This window comes from Ursus americanus, chromosome 18 (genome assembly GCF_024610735.1).
Source record: "Ursus americanus isolate L20-20 chromosome 18, mUrsAme1.1.p, whole genome shotgun sequence".
Classification (NCBI taxonomy): Eukaryota; Metazoa; Chordata; class Mammalia; order Carnivora; family Ursidae; genus Ursus; species Ursus americanus.
Window position 1 is genome coordinate 1,691,380 of NC_142144.1, and position 19,545 is coordinate 1,710,924.

The 19,545-nt window shown below is 62.4% G+C and overlaps 1 protein-coding gene and 1 long non-coding RNA gene across 2 annotated transcripts in view; one reads left to right on the forward strand and one right to left on the reverse strand.

Annotated features, from left to right (window-relative positions):
• The window catches only part of NACC2 (NACC family member 2), a 68,359-nt gene extending 51,025 nt beyond the window's left edge, over positions 1-17,334 (forward strand). The window contains 4 exon segments of the mRNA XM_045803824.2: positions 8,925-9,089; positions 11,049-11,154; positions 11,542-11,639; positions 12,969-17,334. Of these exon segments, the coding sequence (XP_045659780.1) occupies positions 8,925-9,089; positions 11,049-11,154; positions 11,542-11,639; positions 12,969-13,474 (875 nt within the window). The 3' untranslated portion in view covers positions 13,475-17,334.
• LOC123796362 (uncharacterized) lies at positions 15,818-19,526 on the reverse strand. The gene is made up of 2 exons (XR_006780733.2): positions 16,527-19,526; positions 15,818-16,066 (listed from the first exon to the last, which is right to left on the reverse strand). It is a non-coding gene; the product is annotated as an uncharacterized LOC123796362 (long non-coding RNA).
• Positions 19,527-19,545: the final 19 nt, after the last annotated feature.

Here is a 19,545-nt window from a genome sequence, read left to right on the forward strand (position 1 = left end):
GCACGGCCGCACGTCGTCCTGAACTCCACCCTCAACACTGAGAAACCTGTTAGATGTGGTCCAGCAGCACACGCAGTGTAGACTCCGGTGTTGCCGGTGTAGACACCCCACGCCCACATCAGAGCAGGCGAGGCTTCAGAACCAGGGCCCGGCGAGCGCCCTGCGGGTCAGTTTCGCGGTTAGCCACAGGTCGCAGGGGGCGTGTCGTCTGAGTCCCCAGGTAGCCTCTCGCGCTTCTCCGTCAGCGTTCTCTGCCTTCTGCAAAGAGCTGAGAATTATTTCCCGCTTTTTTAAAACTTTTTTAAATTTCTGTGTTTTCTGAGTGGTCCGAAGACTTGGTGTAACATAGGCTGTTTCCGAATTGCCTGCTGTGGGGCACGGGCGCGGCCCCTCCTCCCCGCGTCTGTTGGGAAGCCGTGCTTCCGTACACGCTGCGTCCCGTGTTCTGATTTATTGGGGTGAACTTATCGCTCACATCCCTTTCAGGTCCTCTGAACGTCTGTGGCCGGGGTGGCGCGTTGTGCCATGGGCAGATCCGTCCCCTCGCCCGTTCTCTGCGGCCCACGACGCCATTTATCTCTTTGAAGAAAGAAAAAGCAAAATAAAGAAAGATACGGACCCCACGTGGCGTGTGGCCCAAGCAGCCTCTATACGTTGAAACTCTGCCGACCCCTGTCCTGCGTGGTCCTGTGCCGTGTTCTGAACACTGTTAATTTGCGCCTTTTCTCCTTTCTTTCAAAGAACCAACTTCTGGATTTTTTCCCTCTCTTTTAGATCTTTATATATGTTTTCATTTCTGTTTACTTCAACTTTCTGAGTTTGCCTTGCTGCTGTTTTCCTAGTTTTTAAGGCAGATTTTAGACGATCGACTTCTCGGACTTTTCAGACGTGTGCGCGTAGGGCTGTGCGCTTCCTGGCCCGTGCTGCCGCCTCCCGCGCGGCGCACTTTCCCTGTCGCTGGCGAAGCGTGCGTTCTCCCGTGTTCCTGAGCTGACCGCGGGGTGGGTGGTGACGGTGCGTTAGTCCGCTTCCAAAACGCCCTGGGTTTTCTGGTCCTCTTTCTGTTAGGACTTTAGATTAAGTTCCCCCGGTCATAGGCCGGTCAGACCGCCTCGTTGCTCTGGAACCGTTGAGGATGACCTCACGCCCCAGCACCCGTCATACGCACTGAAGGACGTAACTGCATCGTTCGGCTTCAGACGCCGTACCAAGAATTCAGGGACCCGTGCACATTCCTCCAGATCCGCGTTCCTCTTCCTGTTGAATCGGCCCTCTTACCGCTCCGACGTGTCCTCGCACAGCCCGCGGGGAGCGTCTGCGTGCCCTTTGGTCGGCGTGTCCCTTCGGTGTGGACGCCGTACGTCTGCGAGCTCTTTGGTCGGCGTGTCCCTTCGGTGTGGACGCCGTACGTCTGCGAGCTCTTTGGTCGGCGTGTCCCTTCGGTGTGGACGCCGTACGTCTGCGAGCTCTTTGGTCGGCGTGTCCCTTCGGTGTGGACGCCGTACGTCTGCGAGCTCTTTGGTCGGCGTGTCCCTTCGGTGTGGACGCCGTATGTCTGCGAGCGGCCTCCAGCCTTTCGTTGTCCTTTTGTTTCACGCGTTCTCTTGGGGCTTGGTGTGCTAGCCTGGCCTCACAGACGCTCAGTCTGTTCTAGCACAGTCCGGTTACGTTTCACGTAATTGCCGACAACTTTGGGTTTCCTCTCCTGTCTTACTGACGACTCCCTGCTAATCCACAGTTTCTCTGTTTTCCCTCTTTCTGGTGAATCAGCCATTTGATTCTGTTTATTTCCCCTTTTCCTCTTATTGTAAGTTTGTATGCTGCTCTCTCCAGGGTTGGGGATTCAGCGTCCGTCCTGACGGACCTTCTCCTTCAAGGACCCGCAAGGCCTCCCGTCCACACTCTTAGTTCTGGGGACGTTTTCGGGGCCTGCAGCCCTTCTTGGCCATGTCAGGAGTCGGGTTGAGACTTCCCCTCACAGTTTTCCAGTGCTCTTCCCCTCTCCCTCTTTGCTGGGACCTCGGCCACCATGGCTTCCTGTGCGCATGGCCGCACCTCCTGGGCTCCCGGGACACGGGGTCATGCCATCCCCACATTCTGTGTCACGTTTACTCTCTCGTGACTCTCCTACATCGTTCCCTTTCTCTGCTTCAATCCGAATTATCTTCCAGGTCAGGAATCTTGTCACCCGCTCTGTTCCATCTCCTCCGACACCCATCCCGTGTCCAGGGTCTGATTCTGGTTTTCTGGTGAAGTTCTCCATCATGTCCCTACATTTCCTTCACGTGTCGGGAGCAGTTCATTCAGTGGTGGTGGCCATTGTCCTGGATGGATCAGCTATGGGTCTGATCCCGTGTCTTTTTGTGAATTGGCTTTTTTTTAAAAAATATTTTATTTATTTATTTGACAGAGAGAGAGACAGCCAGCAAGAGAGGGAACACAAGCAGGGGGAGTGGGAGAGGAAGAAGCAGGCTCCCAGCAGAGGAGCCCGATGTGGGGCTCGATCCCAGGACTCTGAGATCATGACCTGAGCTGAAGGCAGACGCTTAACGACTGAGCCACCCAGGCGCCCCTGTGAATTGGCTTTTTATCACTCATTTCCCCGTGTTCCTGGTAATTTCTTAGTGAATGCTGGACAGTGTATGAAAACATCTGGGAGCTCCCACCAGCGCTGCTCTGAAGAGAGTCAGCTGTTGGAGGCCTCGGGCTGGAGCTGCCCGGGTGCTCAGCACTGGTCCCACGCCATTGCTGGTCCTGGGTCTTGGCTGAAGGCCTGGGTTCCCCAGAGCACTTCCTCCTGGCGGGCCCCAAAATCCAATATCTGTATCTCCTATATGGGCACCAAGTTCTTGACTTAACTTTTTTTTGGTGGTAGTTTTTCTGAAGCTAGTCCCGCACACACGCTGCTTAGCGGTGGAAGGAAGTCGAAGGAAAGCCGGGAGGTCCCCCGGGCCGTGGCCCCTCGAGTCTGCATGCCCCAGGCCCACTGCCCCTACTGCCCGGCCCCACGGCTGCCGTCCGCTCCGCTCGGGGGGCCTGGCCCTGAAAGTCAAGCAGCTTACTTTATGCAGCTCCCGGAGTTGGTCTTGGTGGGGGCACCCCTTCATTGTCAGAAGGCGTCTCGGGTACCTTACAAGTTGAGCACGTTCATGTCTGTATCGCTAGTGTACGTCCGTCACCGTGAGCAGTGTGAAAAGACCACACCGGGCACAGCCGTTCTCCCCGCCGGCCCTCCGGCTCCCACTGTCTCCCAGAGGCCGGCGCGCGGGGTCTCGTCTTCGTACAGAGCGCGCGCGTGCATTGTACCTGAACACATTCCCAGGCGCACGCAGCCCCACTGTGTGCCCGTGGTGACCAGTGTGGCCTGCTGTCAGGGGCCGTGGTCTGTCCAGTCGTGCGTGGGGGACGGGGAGGCCGCCTGCATCTCGAACCCAGCGCCGGGTCAGCCCCGGGAATGGATGAGGGAGGGAGGGCGGGAGGACTACGGTCCGGTTGGCGGTGACCACGGCCCCTGGGTTTGCTGGGACTCCACTTGGGGATTTCATGGGGTCTCCCAGGGCCAGACCCAGGTGCTGGACACAGAAACAGCAGAGCCCGTGGGGCCTGGGGCCCGGCAGCATCTGTGGCAGATAGATGGGGACAGGCCGAGTCGGACGGGGAGCTGCCCCGAGGAGGTTTCGGACATTCCGAGCCGAGACCAGAGGGTCAGGGCACATGGCAGGGGCCGTGGCTCAGGGCTGCACTGGGTGCTACCCAGGGCTGAGCTGTCCCAGTGCTGCTTCCTCCCCTGCAGCTGTATCTGTGGCTTCCCGAGCACAGGGACCCAGAGACCCTCCGCGTCCCTTCTGTGTGGGCTCCCGGGGCCCCAGGCAGCGGTGTTTGCACACGTCCTCCCCACTCCCGGCCTCATGTCTGTTCCCACCTGTACTTACTTCCTCTGGGCTTTCCCTGCCGGACGCGTCCTTTTATGCCCAGCGTGTCGTATCTCACTGGTTCTGAGATGCGCCCTGTCCTTGCCCTTGAGCGTCCACGAGATGGGGTGCATCTTGCCGTGGGTGGGGGACATGGCTCCACTGGTGGCACTCGTGTCTCCACACAAAAGAACAGCCATCTGTGATGACAGCCAGCCCCCTGATGCCCTGCCCCCCATCCCGGGCCCGAGTGCGCCTTCAGAAACCACCACCTGCCCTGTTCCCGGGATGCGGACACAGTGGGGTTCAGAGGCACGGCCGCCCTTCACGGTGTGGCCCCTTCAGAGCTGCTGGCGCGGTTGGTGCTGACCCGGCAGATGCAGGGGCGGGGGAGACCGCCCGCCCGCCGCACCTCTGTGCTTGAGGGGTGGCCGCCTGGGGCTGAGCAGGAAGGGGCGGGGCAGGGCAGGGCAGTGCACACCCTGGGCACAGGGGTGGTGCGGCACGTGTTCACCCTACAGAACAGCTCCGTCAGCCCTCCCTGCTGCTCCCGACAGTCACCCACCCCCAGCCGTCCCCCAGCAACCGCTGATCTGTTCTGTCCCCAGCATTCTGTCTTTGGGACCCTGCCCTACGAAGGGGTCACCCCATGTATAACAGTGTGAGATTGGCCCCTTCCGTCCCGCGGGCGAGTCTGAGACTCACCTGCGCCGTTCAGCGATGTCCCCGGAGGACCATGCCGTGGTGACCCGCCATGCGACGGCCGGGTGTCCGCCCGCTGCTGCAGGGCGTTGGGCTGTCTCCAGGCTGGGGCATTTGTGGGCAGAGCCAGTATGAGCATCCTTGCTCAGGGCCTGTGCGGACCGTCTCCACGTCTCCTTCGTCCTGGCTGAGTACCTTGGATGGGATCGCTGGCTTCCGGGGGGGCTGCACAGCTGTGTTCCCGCGTGCATGCCCGCCGGCCGGGGCCCCGGCCCAGCTGCTCCGCACCCTTGCGCTGCTCGGCGTGCCGGGCCCTGCGAGTTCAGCCGCTCCGTAGATGCGAAGTGGGGTCTCCGTGTTTTATGTGCTGGGTTCTAATGGCCGATGATGTTCGCATCTTTTCATGTGCTAATTCGCCATCTGCACACTCTCTGGCGAAGTGTCTGTTCAGATCTTTTGCCCATTTTAAAAACTGAGCTGTCCATTTTCTTGCTGTTGAGTTTTGAGAGCTGGCGCTCGGTTTTCAAGTCCTGGTTCAGATGTGGGGCCTGTGGACCGTTCCCTCCGGTCCAGGGCGGGCTTGTCTGTCCGTCGTTCACAGATGGGAGGTTTTCGTGTCGATGAAGTCAGTTAATCCATCGATTCTTACATGGGTGCTGCTTTTGGGGTCGTGTCTGAGCTTTTAGCTGAAGCCAAGATCAGAAAGATTTTCTTCCAAAAGTTTTACGCTTTTGTGACTTGCGTTAGGTCTGCGATCCGTGTTTACTCGTTTTTGTGTGAGGCGAGAGGTTTAGATCGGGGGTGGCTTTGCTTTTGCGATTTGCCTGCACACGCCCTGTCCTGAGCGCTACGTGTTGGAGCAGCTGTCCCTTCCCCGGCCGCGGCGAGTGACCCCTTGTCACAAACCAGCTGAGTGTGTTTACGCGGGTCTGTGTCCGGGCTGTGGACGGGGTGTCCCTCCACTTGCCTGCACAAACCTCGTGGGCTCGCGGTCACTGTGCAGTAAGTCAGAAGTGGACGGTGTGATTTAGCATTTTTCTTTCCATTTGGTTTTAAGTTGTTTTTTCCTATATAATCACGGTCAAGGGGTTCCCTTCCTTAGTCTGCCAGTTTAATAAATGGTGCACACTCTTGTAGGGTGGGAGTCCCCTTCCTCGTCCCCCCACCTCCCCGCCCAGCCTCAGTGGCGCTCTGTCACCTGCTGGCGGCCCCTAGCACTGGTGGCGGCTCCCTACCGAGGGCGGGGGCTGCCTGTGCCGTCTCTGAGGTGCATCTGGGGACAGGAACAGAGCCCACCCCTGGGGCCCCATGGCACGCCAGCATCCTGTGGGCTGGGGGCTCGGTATGTTTTACTTGGGGAGAGGGTCCAGCGCTTTTTCCAGATTCCCAGTCACTGGGCCACAGGAGGTTCAAAAAGTGCAGGAGTGGAGGCCGGTGACCGTGCGGGGCCCCTGCAGGCCTGCGTCGCCCGCTCTGCCCTCTGTTGGTCCTTCCCCCCAGTTGTGTTGAGATTGAGCTGACAGACGTCACCGCGTAGACCACGAGAAGAGGACCACGGAGCGCTGGGTAAGGGCCAGCGCCAGCTACAGATGGCGTTCCTCTCTTCCAAGAGAATCATTCCGTTGTGCCGGCGCGTACAGCCTAGGCTCTCCCGTCGTCTTTCTGGGTGCGCCGTCTGGGGTGTCAAGCACACTCGTGCTCTGTGCCGCCGTCCCCTCCGTCCGTCTCCTGGACCCTCCCTCTTCTGACCTGAACTCTGCCCCGTTACACACGGACCTCCCCTCCCGCTGTCCATCCCTATGGTCTGACTCCTCTTGGTCCCACATAGCAGCGGAATCCGAGGGCATCTGTCCTGTGTGCTGGGCTCGTCTCCCTCAGCGTGATGTCCTCACAGCCCCGTCCTTCCTCGGCTGGACTCCCGCAGCGTCTCCGAGTCAGGGAGCATTCGGGTCCCTTCTTGGTGCCCAGAGTTCCCCGCAGGGTCCATCCTCACGTCTGGTTGTAGCTCTTTGTCCAGGGATCTGAGGGACACTGTTTGCCTGTCCTCGGTCGCTGCCCCCCCTTTGGCCCAGGTCAGCTCCTCTTCCAGATCATTCTGTAGAGGCCTTTTCGACCGTGACTCACCTTTCCTGCATTGAGTGATTATTCACCTCTTGGTACAAATAGCTAACGGCTCTTTCACGTGCTTCTCTCCAAATTCCACGGTGCCCAAATATTTGGAGCCCACAGTCCTGGCAGCCGGTTAGAAATGGGGCCGTCAATGGGCAAGGGGGCAGGGGTGCCTCAGTGCGATCCGCGGGGCAGCCTACGGACTGCCGTGTCCCTGCCACAGCCCACCGAGGGGCCACCCAGCGCGCCTGCGGTCAGGCACCCGAACGCCCGCCTGAGGGCCACGGGGATGCACGAAGGGTCCTGCCGCTGCGCCCCCGCTCCTCCCATGCCCCCCGCCCTCTGCTCCTCCCGTGCCCCCCCCGCCCCCCACACGCTCTCCCAGGTCTCCAGAACCTGGTTGTAAGCTGCCCCCTCTACTCCCTGGAAGGAGGAGCCCTTGACGCTCAGCTTGGGCTGCAGCGGCCGGGAGATTTGGGGCCGGGCCGGGGAAGGGGCGGGAGGGAGTCGGAGCACCTTTCCAGATGAGGCACCACTCGGGTTTGGGTATTTTTAGCTGGCGCAGTATCCGGCACTCGGCAGAGCAGAAATAGAAGAGGCTCCAGGCTCTTTTGGATGCTCTGAATCTGCTGGTCTCTGGCTCTCGGGCGCCGGGCTGGGGGGCTGGGGGCTGGGGGGCAGGCGCGGGGCGCAAACAACTTGTGCTGTTTAGAGAACGCCAGGACACGTTGGGGATGGCGTTATTTTTGCTGGTGAGCACTCTTTATGTAAATGCCAGGGCGCCCGCGTTGGCGCTGCGTCTGCGTGTGTAATCACAGCAGGCCGTGGGGGGGCGGGGGCGGCTAATTATGTTTTAAAATATCATCCGGGTTGTTTTTCCTGTGCTCCCTGAGCCCCCGGGTACTCCAGGTTTGGAAGACTCTGTTGCTCTCTGCTGATCTGCGCCCGCGTTCCCCACACACACCTGGTGGGAGGCGCCATGCGACCCCCCAACGGCCGAACGCCCTCTGACGTGTGTCCTGGTCTGGGGCAGGGTGGCGGGAACTGCAGGCCCGCCTCAGCACTGAGCCCAGCCGCCTGTCTTCTCTGGAGAGGCCCCCCCCATGGTGTCTAGGATGCTGGCCCCCCAGGGGCTGGGCGGCCCTCTCACTCCCCTCTGGGACCTTGAGGCTGCTCCAGGTTCCGTAAGCCTGGGGTGGGGAGGCTCTGCCCAGGACTCTTCCTTGCCACCCTCCCTCCCGAAGCCCTTTTGCAGCAGCCCCCATATGGCTTCCCTGGGTCCTTTGCCCAGCCCAGCCTGGCCCCTCCCACCCTCAGTGCCCACAGTGCCCTTGGGGGGATCACAGTGCAGAGGGGACAGGACCACTGGCCCAGCCTGAGTGTCCAGGTGCACCTGCCCTGAGCCTGATGGAGAACGGGTTCCCGTAGCTAGGCCAGGTCTGGAGGGGAGGTCGGAGGGTGGGGTCCTCAGGGCGGGGAGGGGAGAGGGGGCAGCGGCCACCTTCACAGCCTGCTGCTCTTATGCTCCCTTGTGCCTTAGGGACATCAGAGGGGCTCACCCCCCGCCCCATCGAAGCTGCAGGCTTGGCGTGCTCAGGGGTCCTTGACTGTCCGCGGGCGGTGGTTTGTCAGGAACATTCCCAGGCAGCCCGCAGGCCCGGGGACACGGCATGTGCCCTGTCAGCAGGTGTTCGTGCAGTGGTCTCTTGTCTGGTTGCCGTGGTGCGGCCTCTGGGGAAGGTCCCCTCCTGTGGAATGGGGCTGCCGTGAGCCATCAGGCCAGGGGCACACACAGGGCCCATTCCACTCCAAGCCTGCGCTCCATCTGGCAGAGGGGCCGTGCCACCTGTTCAGACCAGGGTCCAGCCCCCTTGCACAGGCCCCTTTCGTTCCTGCCTCGTCTGCAGGCCTCTGTCGGGCGCACACCTCCTCCCGGGAGCCTCCTGGGCCCTCTCAGCTAGTTTCCAGGTCTGGGTGGCATCCGTGCCCTGCCTCCTTCCGTTCGCCTACTCACTCTGGTCCTCCCTGCTGGGGTCAGGACCGGGTGGGCAGGGAAAGAGAACGGAGGGCGGGTACGCATGGAGGGTGGGCACAGAGCGGGTCTGACCTGGGCCTGGGTGGGCAGGAAGGGCGTTCTCGATCTCCCTCCCCGTCCTGGCCCGGCTGAGAATGGCCCTAACCAGGAGGTGTCTGTGTCCACAGTGCAGGAGAAGCCGGAGCCCGTGCCCCTGGAGAGCCGTTCCTGTGTCCTTATCCGCCGCGACCTCGTGGCTCTGCCCGCCAGCCTCATCAGCCAGATTGGGTACCGCTGCCACCCCAAGCTCTACTCAGAAGGGGACCCCGGAGAGAAGCTGGAGCTGGTGGCAGGTGAAGGGCCCCTCCCCACCCTGTCTGTTGTATGCAAATGCCCTCGTATTTTTTTTCTTCAGAGCTGTGAACAATGTACTCATCACCAATCAGTCAAAAAAAAGAAGATAGAACATCTTAAATTTCCTCTAATTTCCTTTTAGAAGAATGTGTCATTAAGAGGAGTTATTCAATTGAATTAATTTGGCATTTTAATCGAATCCCCTGGGCTGGCCGTGCATCTGATTGGCAGGGGCTGCAATCACGATTGTGTTTTAATTTAGGTGGCAGATAGAACCAAATCGAATCCAGCGTGCTAGTCCCCCTCCCCCAGCCCCCAGAGTGTCCCCACTGGAGTGTTGACGGGTAAAGACCTGAGGTTCCAGATGCAGCTCGGAGTCAGAAACGGAGTTCTGTTCAAAACAGACGGCACCCATTAGGGCCGGGTGCCTTTGTCAGAAGGACTCCTTCCCAGGGTGGGCCTCCGTTCGGCCTCACAGCTCCCGGCAGATCTTTAAGGCTGCTCACGGGGAAGATGCTGCCGTGACGCTTGCTGGGGAAGGTGAAGCCTCTAGTAGTGTCCTCCCGTGGTCACTGGGGGAGCCCCGCACAGGCCGGCCAGGACCCACGGGCCCCTTCCTTCCCCCTCGGTGCTGGCACGGCCTCTGGCTACCCCCGGTCCTGTTTGGTCCTCCTGACCACACCCGGGGCAGCACTGTGCGGCTGTGCCGACCGTCCCCTCTGCTGGGAGCCACGGCCCCAGAGGGCAGCCGCAGAGCAGGGCAGAGAGGGCTGGCTTGCCCTTCAGCTCACGGGAGAGCAGCTGGGCGGCGGCGCTGGGTCGGGCCAGGCCTGGGAGGGATGGGGCGCACCTGCCTGTCAGGGTTTGGGGTTGGCAGGGGCGAGGGCGGGCCGCCTTCCCTGGCCTGACCCGCAGCTGGACATCAAGGTGGGCAGGCCCCACGGTGTCCCAGTCCCCATGACAGATTCCCTCTAACAAGGGCGTATCCAGCCCGTGCGGCTCAGGGTGACCTGCTCTGCCATTACCTTGGAGCCTCTGCAGACGGGGGGCCCTCGGGGACAGTTGGCATGCCGTGGCCGGGCACGGTCAGACAGCACTAACCCGACGCCCCGCTGGTGGTCTGCATCCAGAGCCCCGAGGCTGCTGAGCCGGGGCCCCCACAGGCCAGAGCACCTCCGCGAACCTTCCTTCCACCCTGCTCTCTCCTTGTGATTTTCCCGAGATTCAGTGCGTGATCTGTGACACCGGGGTCCTAGGGGAAGGCCTGAAGGGGACGGTGGGAGTCCCAAGGCCCCGCGCGCGTCTCCTTGGTGTCTTCTCGTCCGGAGTCGGGGGCGCTTTGCTTGTGTCTGCTCCTTTACCCGTGAGCAACGTCCGGTCCAACAGGCCACCCCACGCTCTCAGACGGGCTCCGGCCTTTGTGCTGCTGGGCCCTGCTGGGTGCCCGGGCCTTGCCAGGCTTCTTCGGGGTAAACAGCACTGTGTGGGCTCGCTGACCACACCCCTGCCCCGTGGCTGGCTGCGCCCTGCCCCCACACACGCTGGGCCGGGTAACCTGTCATCCCAGCTCCCTGACCCTGCCTGAGGTGCTCTGGTTCTGGGGAAGGGATGGAGAGACAAGGAGTGTTTCCCAAACCTGGGGCCAAGCAGGGGATTCCCTTGAGGCTGGAAGGGTGATCTGGGGACAGCACTCAGGCGTGTGACCAAGGCTGCCTCCTCCAGGTGACAGGGCCTCCGCACAGCCAGGAAAGCCTGGAGCGATGGTCCCCAGCCTGCGGGGTCCCAGGCCCGGTGGGGGGTGCTGCGCTCAGAAGTCAGGACGACCTTCCTCGGCTGCCCCCGCTTCCCAGCGCCTCCCCCCCAGGCGCGCCTGCTCCGGCCTCGGGGGCCCTGGGGAGGTCATGGCCCTGGGGTGTGGGTGGCAAGGCCTGGCCTCATGCTCCTGTCTGCGGTCACAGGCTCCGGGGTCTACATCACACGCGGCCAGCTGATGAACTGCCACCTCTGTGCGGGGGTGAAGCACAAGGTCCTGCTGCGGCGGCTCCTCGCCACCTTCTTTGACAGGTGGGTCCCTGGGCAAGTGCGGAAGCCCCGCGTCTCCTCTCTGGCAGTGTGCTTGCTGCGGCCTTGCATTTATGGCCCCCACAGTCCTGACGTCCCGTCAGGGGTGTCGGCCCGAGGGCCCAGGCTGTGTGAGGGGGCGCGCCTGGACACCCCCCGCCCTGTAAAGAGAAGAGCCGCACGTACTTCACAAGTGGGTCAGAGGAGCCCCGTCCCCAAGGGGCCTTGCTTTCCTACCGTCTCTCGGAGGGTGGTGGGGCCCGCCCCCATCAGTGCACCCCGACCCCTGGGAATCAGTGGCAGTGCAAGGGGGAGGCGGGGGGGGGGCAGATCCCATCCCTGCGGCACCTCTGGCCAGCAGCCTCACTGCCTGCCTCCCCCCCCCCCCAGGAACACTCTGGCCAACAGCTGTGGCACGGGCATCCGGTCCTCCACCAGCGACCCGAGCCGCAAGCCTTTGGACAGCCGGGTTCTGAACGCTGTGAAACGTGAGTGCACCGGGGTCCCCTGGGTGGGGTGGAGGAGCTGCCCGAGTCCCCCGGGGCTGGGGACCGCGGCCTCTCCCTGGCGCCACGCCGGCCCCGCAGGGCTTGGCGGGGGGAGAGAGAAAAGAGCAGCTCTCAGGAGCCAGGTCTCGAGGTGTTAACGTTCTTGGTAGGTTTCCAAGCATGATGGATTCAGCTGCGTGCGAAACTATTTTAATATGTGAAATAGATCTAATTTTCCTTTTTGAACAAAACCCCTTATTTACATTTCGAGGTTATTTTGAGCCTTTGCCATCTGCTCGCCGGCTTCTGCCTCCCGCTCCCGGGCGCGTGGGGGCGGAGCCCGGTCCATCTCCACAGCCGACTGCTGCCCCGGGCCCCAGCGCCCCCCCGCCACCGCCCCCGGCCCCTTGAGGAGCCCGCCACGCGGCTCGGGCCACACTGGCCACCAGCGGGCCCTCCCGCGGCGGTCGGCACGCGAAACGCAGTCTTACTTCCTTGCTTGGAAAACACGTCTTGTGAGACTAACTGTGTTTTAGAGCAAAGAGGGGCCTTTGTGATCGGTAATTACGGTCCCAAAGCTGGCGTGCTGGCCGGGCTCCGGGAAGAGGCGGGGGCTGTGCGGCAACGCTGGTGTGAGGGGCTCGCCCCGGGGACCTGTGCCCGCCTCCCAGGCTGCGGCAGAGCGGGGTCCTGTGGCTCCCAGCGGAGGGGAAGGGGAGGCGCTGTTAGTAGTGTTGGGGCTGCCGCTTCTTCTGGCTGGGGCCTGGGCCCAGGACGGGCTCCCACCGTGCTCCTTGTCCAGCCTGTGAGGAAGGGCCTCTGATGAGGCCCCTGAGAGGCCCAAGCCTCAGAGTGGGCAGGTGCCCGGGGCCGCCTGACTTTGGGGCCTTGCCCCAACTGCCCTTCTGGCCGGAGCAGGGTCATCGATCAGGCTTGTCTCAGCAGGCCCTGGGACCCGAGGTGGGCGGGACAGAGCGGGAGAGTGAGGCCCAGAGTTGCCAGGGGCCTGCCCAAGGCCACACAGCCAGCCAGTGCTCAGGGAGGGCCCATAGCCTTGTGCCCTGACGCTGAATGTCCCTCCTCCCCTGGACATCCCAGCCAGGGACTGTCCCAAGGGACTAGGGCAGGGCCTCCGGGACTGAGCCGTGAGAAGGGTGACCACTGGCCTGCAGGCCGAGGCCAGGAAGGACCTGGGTGGCCACGTGGCTTCCGGTACCAGTGGGCAGCAGGGTGGAGGGCAGTCCGGAGGCCCCCAGCCCTGTCCCCGCTGGCCCAGGACCCCTGACCCCTCGGTCGCTGACGCCGCCTCCCCGCGCCCTGTGCTTGCAGTCTACTGTCAGAACTTCGCCCCCAGCTTCAAGGAGAGCGAGATGAACGTCATCGCAGCGGACATGTGCACCAACGCCCGCCGCGTCCGCAAGCGCTGGCTCCCGAAGATCAAGTCCATGTTGCCCGAGGGCGTGGAGATGTACCGCACGGTCATGGGCGCCTCGGCCGCCGGCGCGCCCCTCGACCCCGACTTCCCTCCCACCGCGGCGCAGGTGTTCGAGCAGCGCATCTACGCGGAGCGGCGGGCCGACGCCGCCACCCTCGTGGCCCTGAGGACTGACGCCGCGAACGTCGACCTGAGCGCCGCCGCCAACCCCCCCTTCGACACGGCCGAGGAGGCGGACGGGGCCGGCTCGGTCATCCAGGAGGTGGCCGCGCCCGAGCCACAGCCCGCCGCCGCCCCGAGCCCCCCGCCGCCCTTCGAGCAGGGCAGCGCCAGCGCCAGCCGGCCTCAGACGCCCGCGGCGGCCCGGAGACAGGAGGCGTCCTACGCAGGGACCTTGTAGAGGAGCCGCGGAGCCTCGCGGGACCGGTACTAGAGCTGCTTGCATGCGTTACTAATACAAACATGTGATCAAGCCACTTACCTACGGACTGCTACTGTTGCCTGAAAAAAATGTGATTTTTACTCTGCTTGTATTTAAAGTTTATGAAGGAAACAAATGCATTCGTTATACTGTAAAGGATTAGTCCACTGGTGACCTAGTTGCGAGGAAGGTCCCAGGGCTCCTTTTGATATCCGCGAGGTTCGTCTCCAGGCTGTGGGCCCCTGACCCCGCTCTGGGAGGGGCGAGAGCCTGCGGCCCCCGGTGCCCGGGAGCCGGAGCCGGGGGCCTGCGGCATGGGGCATGCATCTCCCGACACTCGCTGCTCGCTCGGGGGGACCCCACCCGCCCCTCTGGGGCCAGGGGCCAGGGCTCGGCCCCCAGGGGCCAAACTCCTCTTGTTTCCCCTTCTTCCTGAGACTCGGAGTTCAGGCCTGCCGGGTCTACCGCGTGCGTGGGGTGTGGGAGCGCGTGTGTGCTTGTGTGTTTGAGTGTGTGCAGGGGCCGTGGTGTGGGCACAGCAGGGGGGAGGGAGTGCTCCGTGCTCCTCCGTCCTCCCGCCCCACCCGTGGGCCCTCCCGGCCCCCTCAGCTCCACGGCCCCTGGTGCACCTGGGCCCCACGGGCGGGGCCGCTGCCCCGAGTGCCCCCCGGCTCTACCCGGCCGCCTGCCGTCCTGTGGTGCCGCCCCACGGCCCTCAGCCATGTTGGGATTATGTTTGTTTGTTTATTTGTTTTTGTCTTAATTCAGATCTATTTCATGTATGGTTTGAAAACTTTCAGACCCAAAAGAGCAAAAAATTAGGGAGGATTTGGTGTCCCTGCCCTCAACCCACTGTGCTTGGGGCTGGGTCATCTGTATACCACATCCCGCCCTGCCCTGGTCCAGGTCGACTGGCCTCCTGTTGGGGGGGTGGGTCCCAGGGAGACGCAGCCAGGGCGTGTGACGAAGGAGGGGCTGGGGGCCTAGCCTGGCCAGGCTGGGCTGGAGCAGGTCCCCCGTATTGTGCTGCAGACCTTGGGGCCGGGTGGGTGGGCGGTGGGCACAGGCGGCTGTTGGGCAGTTTGCAGGAGGAGCCCGGGAGCAGCAGGGGGAGGTTCTGGAATGCGTGTGGCCGGGTGCAGTGAAGAGGGGCCCTAGAAGTTGTGGGTTTGTTTGAGGCTGGAAGGCTCACTTTGAAGTTCAGTTGCCGTTTTTTGGTGAGCGAGGGCATGGGTTGTGCATGCACGTGGCCACTATTCCAGGAGCTTCCTTCCTCGTGAGTCTCGGCGGGAACCCCCCCTAGGAAGACCAGAGGCCCCTCCGTTCAGGACGTGAAGGGGTCTGTTGGTCCCTCTCCCCCTCCCCAGCACTCTGCCTCCCCCGACCCGGTGCAGAGCAAGCCCACACCACCTGTGTGCACACAGGGCCCTGCAGGTGCGGCTCAGCCTTCCCATGACCCGCAAAGCTGAGCCTCCCCCAGCTGCAGGCCACCTGCGGGGGGGCTTAGGCGCCTTTCCACTCAGGTTCCTCCTGACTGCTGCCCTGTGTGGAGAGGCTTTGGGGGAGCCCCGGGCTGGGCGTGGGGCCTCCAGGCCTCCTCCAGCCAGGCCAAACGTGTGCCCGCCCTCCAGAATGATCTGATGGCTCCCAGGAAGCGGTGGGGGGACCTTGGGCAGGCCCATGGGAGCTCATCTCAGCCCCTGTGCCTGAGGGCAGGGGGGTCTGGGCCTGAAGGGGCCGCACTCCTGCTAGGGCTCCGAACCAGCCACCTGGCCCAGAGGTGAGCCACTCTCTCTCTCTCTCCGCCCCCCTTCTTCCCTGACCGGGGCCAGGTGGGCTTGGAGCTGCATGGGCCTGGGGCCCCAGGCCACTCAGGACCTAGCTAGCCCTCCTGGAACTGAGGGGCCAACCCCCAGCATCCTCAGGTGGCCACTGGGGGGTGGAGGTGAGTGAGGATGGGGAGGGTTGACCCCCATCCCCCCTCTGCAGCTTCCCTTCCCGACCCCAACCTGCACTTTAATTTGACCATCCGCAAGATCCCCGGGAGACGGCTGGCCTGTCCTGGCCGTCAGCAGAAGGGCTCGTGCGCTCACTCTCCCTCTCCCCCCGTCCCCTCCACTCCAGAGTGGGAGCGGGCCCCCCCCCACCTGAGGCCAGGACACGAAGGGGTGCCCCTGGCCTGGTGGCGGCGGCAGCGGCGGTGGTGCCCGCACAGAGAAGGCCTGACCGCGGCTCAGGCCAGCACAATGTCCCGTGACCTCTGTCCCTTAATTGTCTATAACCGCCGTCTGTTTTGTTGTTCTGGGTAAGGAAGGCAAGAGCTATCCGTGAAACTTTAATACTTCAATGTGAATGGGTTCTGAGCTCTCCCTGCGCCCCGGGCGGGCCAGGCCGAGCGTTTTGCACTAATGTGTCCCGCGGTGGACGTGGGTCCGGAGCGTTTGCAGACGGGCATGGCTGATGATTGTATCTGCCGGGGCGCTCCCTCCGCGTCCTGAATGTTCCGCGGGGCGGGCAGCGGCGGGCCTGGGCTCGGAGGGGCCTTCCAGAGTGCCTTAGCGTCTTCCCATCCTGTTTCCCAAGGAAAACCCATTGAGAAAACCGGACCCTCCCCCCCTGTTTACAAGACGACTAATCCCTGTCCTGTGAGCGTGACCCTGACCCAGACCCCGTAGACGAGAGACAAGCCACTCAGTATTTATGACATGTCTGCACCTTCACTCCCGAGCTTGGCTATGAGCAATACACATACACCATGTAGTCTGTTGTAGAGCTAAGTTAGACCCGCGCCTGTTTGAGGAGGAGAGAAGGGACTGGACCCCGTCGGAGCGGACGTGGCGGGCAGCCGGCTGGGCCCCCGTCCTCCCCCGCCCTCCCCCGCCCTCCCCCGCCCTCCCCAGCGGCTGGGCTGGGCCACGGGATCAGCTGGGACGGGGAGACGTGACAGATACTGTGAGCTGACGGGGCCGCCCGGCCGGTGCGCCTCGGTACTTGAATTCTGTCTTGTGTTGTGCACTGTGTCTGCTCTCACCCAGAGTTCTCTGTGGTTGCTTAACTTTGCGTTGGATTCCATGGTCTTGCCTTGCCCCCTGAATGTGGCCGTGGCCGTGGCCGTGGGTGAGCGGCTGGGGGGAGAGACCGTCCCGGGAGCCGCCCAGCTGCTCTCTCCTCCGTGGAAGCTCGTTCTGGGCAGTTGTGTTGGGAGCTGGGAGGGAGGCAGGGGGGAGGGGAGTGGCGGGGGCGGGGACTCCGGGGTGCCCGGCCCTGACCCGTTCCCCTTGCACGGCGGAACGTTCTAGTACCGGCCCAGTGCCACCCCCCAGCCATTTACTGCTTAGATTCCCCTCCGATGGGTTACTTTTATGGAAATATCTGGATGCTGGTGGAAGGAGGCCGATGGCCCATTAACCAACCGAAAACTGCGAGAAAACCTCTGTTTGCCTCTGCCGGCAGTAAATCCTGAACACAGAGCGGGGGGTTCAGAGCTGTCTTGAGCTCTAACTGCTGTTCCAGAGTGCCGCCGAGCCTGCGTCTGTCATTCTGTCAGCCAGGCAGCGCGAGCGCGTGAGGCCCGCGCCGGCCGGAGAGCGTCAGGGCTTGGTACAAGATCTTTCCAGCGTGGCAAAGGTTTTGGGTTTTGTTTGTTTGTTTGTTTGGTTTCTTTGGAAAAGAAAAATGAAAAGGAAAATTACGCAGACTCTGAAGCAGTCAGATTGGACGCCTGCTTGAATTCCGATCAGCCCTTTCATTGTTAGCGTTTTGCACATGATTGTAATTTTTATGTCAAAAGAAGCCAAAACTTGCAATACTATTTTTAGCAGACAAAAAAAAAAAGAGAACTAAGTATAAAATGTATAAATATTTTTGACTTGAACATTTGAATGGCACTGGGTGCAAAGAGACCGTTCATCCTTTGGACGGAATGTTTGGGAAAAAGAGCCTTTTTACAAAGAGACGGTTGATGTCCAGTCTGGTGAGGGTTAAGTCCTACTGTAACTCACGACTGTTAAACAATAAATAAATGAAATCACTGTTCCTTGTGCCGTGGAGCAGGTTTGTTTTCCTAGAACCGCCCCCCCCCCCCCCCCCCAGCGAGCGAGCGAGCTCGTTCCAGCCCTGGCAGGTGCGTCCTCGCTCCCACTGCTGCTCCCGGACTCAAGACTGTTGCATTGGAGCCGCTGCCGGCTGACGCTGCACCCCGGCCGCTCAGCCTGCAGAGACGTCCACCGGCGGCCAGGGAGCCCGGGGCCTCGGCGGCCTGCGGAGCCGGTGCAGGAGGTGGAAGTCGTTACAAACAGAAGGATGTGATAGTTAATTGTAAAGCGCTTTGTAAAATTCACATTTACAGAATAATAAAGTCAGTTCAAACCCAAGCGGCCTGCACTTCGCTCCATCAGTGGAACTGGGGGAGACATCGCGGTGCCGGGGGCAAGCCGGCTGTTGGACAGGGTGACCCGGTGACTCGGGACACCCCCAGGAGCCAGGATCACCCGGTGGGGGTGGTGGGAGTGGGGGTGGGGCCCTCCCCAGGCTTGTTGCCCACCATCCACCCAGGGCCAGAGATCCGGCTGTGGGGGTCCAGGGCCACCGGGCCCACTTACCTCTCCCTCCCCCAATGTCTTACTTACAAGGGAAGGGGGCTGGGTGGACAGGATGCCCGTGGGGGGGGGTGTCACCTGCTTGTGGGGGGGCCCTGGGCTAGCTTGGGAGAGGCTCCTTTCCTTTTTATTGTTTGCAAACTGGGAAAGCCACTTCACCTGGCTCACCTGCCTGCCACCCGCCAGGTGTGAGGCTACCTGCTTCCATTCCCCAGCACCTCCTCCTGGGCCAGGTCTGCCCCCACATGGACAGAGGGGGAATTGCAAATGAAGAGCAGGTCCCCTGGCCTGACCAGGAGCCATCTCTGGCACTGTCCCCGCCAGGCCAGCTTTGCACTGGGGTCCTCGGATTCAGGCCTGGCAGCTCTCAGCCTCCTTTGTTTCTCTGCTGTGTCTACAAGCACACCCGGTCCCTGGGCGAGCGAGGCTTTGCATCAGGGTGTCCCTCAGCCCTGGATTAGGCCCCTCGCACGTCCTTCCCACACGGGAACACCTGCGTGGTGGGCTCCTGTCTTCCTCCTCCGCTGCGCCGCCGGTCTCCGCCTGAGCTAAGGCGTGGACTGTTTGCTCACGTGGTGAGGGAGCTTCTCCCCAGGGCAGGGGTCTATAGGTCGCCTTCATGGTGATGTTCCCAGAATGGGGTCCCCTGGAGCCATGGCCAGCACGGAGCAGGCACGATGCCTAAAATGGGTCAGAAGGGGACTGCAAAGTGCAGAAGGGTCCCCCTGCACTGGGGACGCCTGCATCCACGGTCAGCACATCACGCCCTCTCCCCAGGAATGCCCAAGGAGCCTGGTCCAGGCAGGGCTGGGGAGCTGGGTATGCGTGTCCTCACCCCACTGCCAAGCCCAGCTCTGGCCACTGGGATAGCGTGCCACTTCTGGTCTTGTTTTCAGAGCTGTTCCCTGCCACCCCCAGCCCAGCTGACCAGTGTCATCTGGGGCCTGCGCAGCCCCTTCCCGCCCACGCCTCAAAGCTGCTGGACGGGGTGGATTCCCATCACCTCCCTGAGCTGGTGGAGATAGCCCGCTTCTGGGCCATGGGACACGCACGTGGGAGGCTTCAAAGCCCCCTCACGGGCCTCTGAACGCCCCACCCAGGTGGTCCAGGGCCAGCTGAGCCCCATACGAGGTGGGAGTAGGAGGAGGGTCCCGGCTTGGAACCCAGTTCTGCTGGGACCTTGTGACGCGGGGTCTCCTGGTGTTTCAGGAGGAGGAGCCAGGCACCTGTCAGCCTGTGCTGTGTTCCCCACCCCCCACCCCGGGCCCCTGTCCTTCAGCTGGCCTCCCTGCCCTCGCAGTCTGGACAGAGACTGGCTGAGGCATCAGAAGCTCGGCCCCTCCTCTCAACCCTTTGTCCTGTCCTGGGAGGAGGGTGCAGTGTCAGCAGGACCAGAAGCTCTGCCCTGGAGCCCTTTGTCCTCAGCATAAAGGGTCGGAGCCCCTGGGGTGG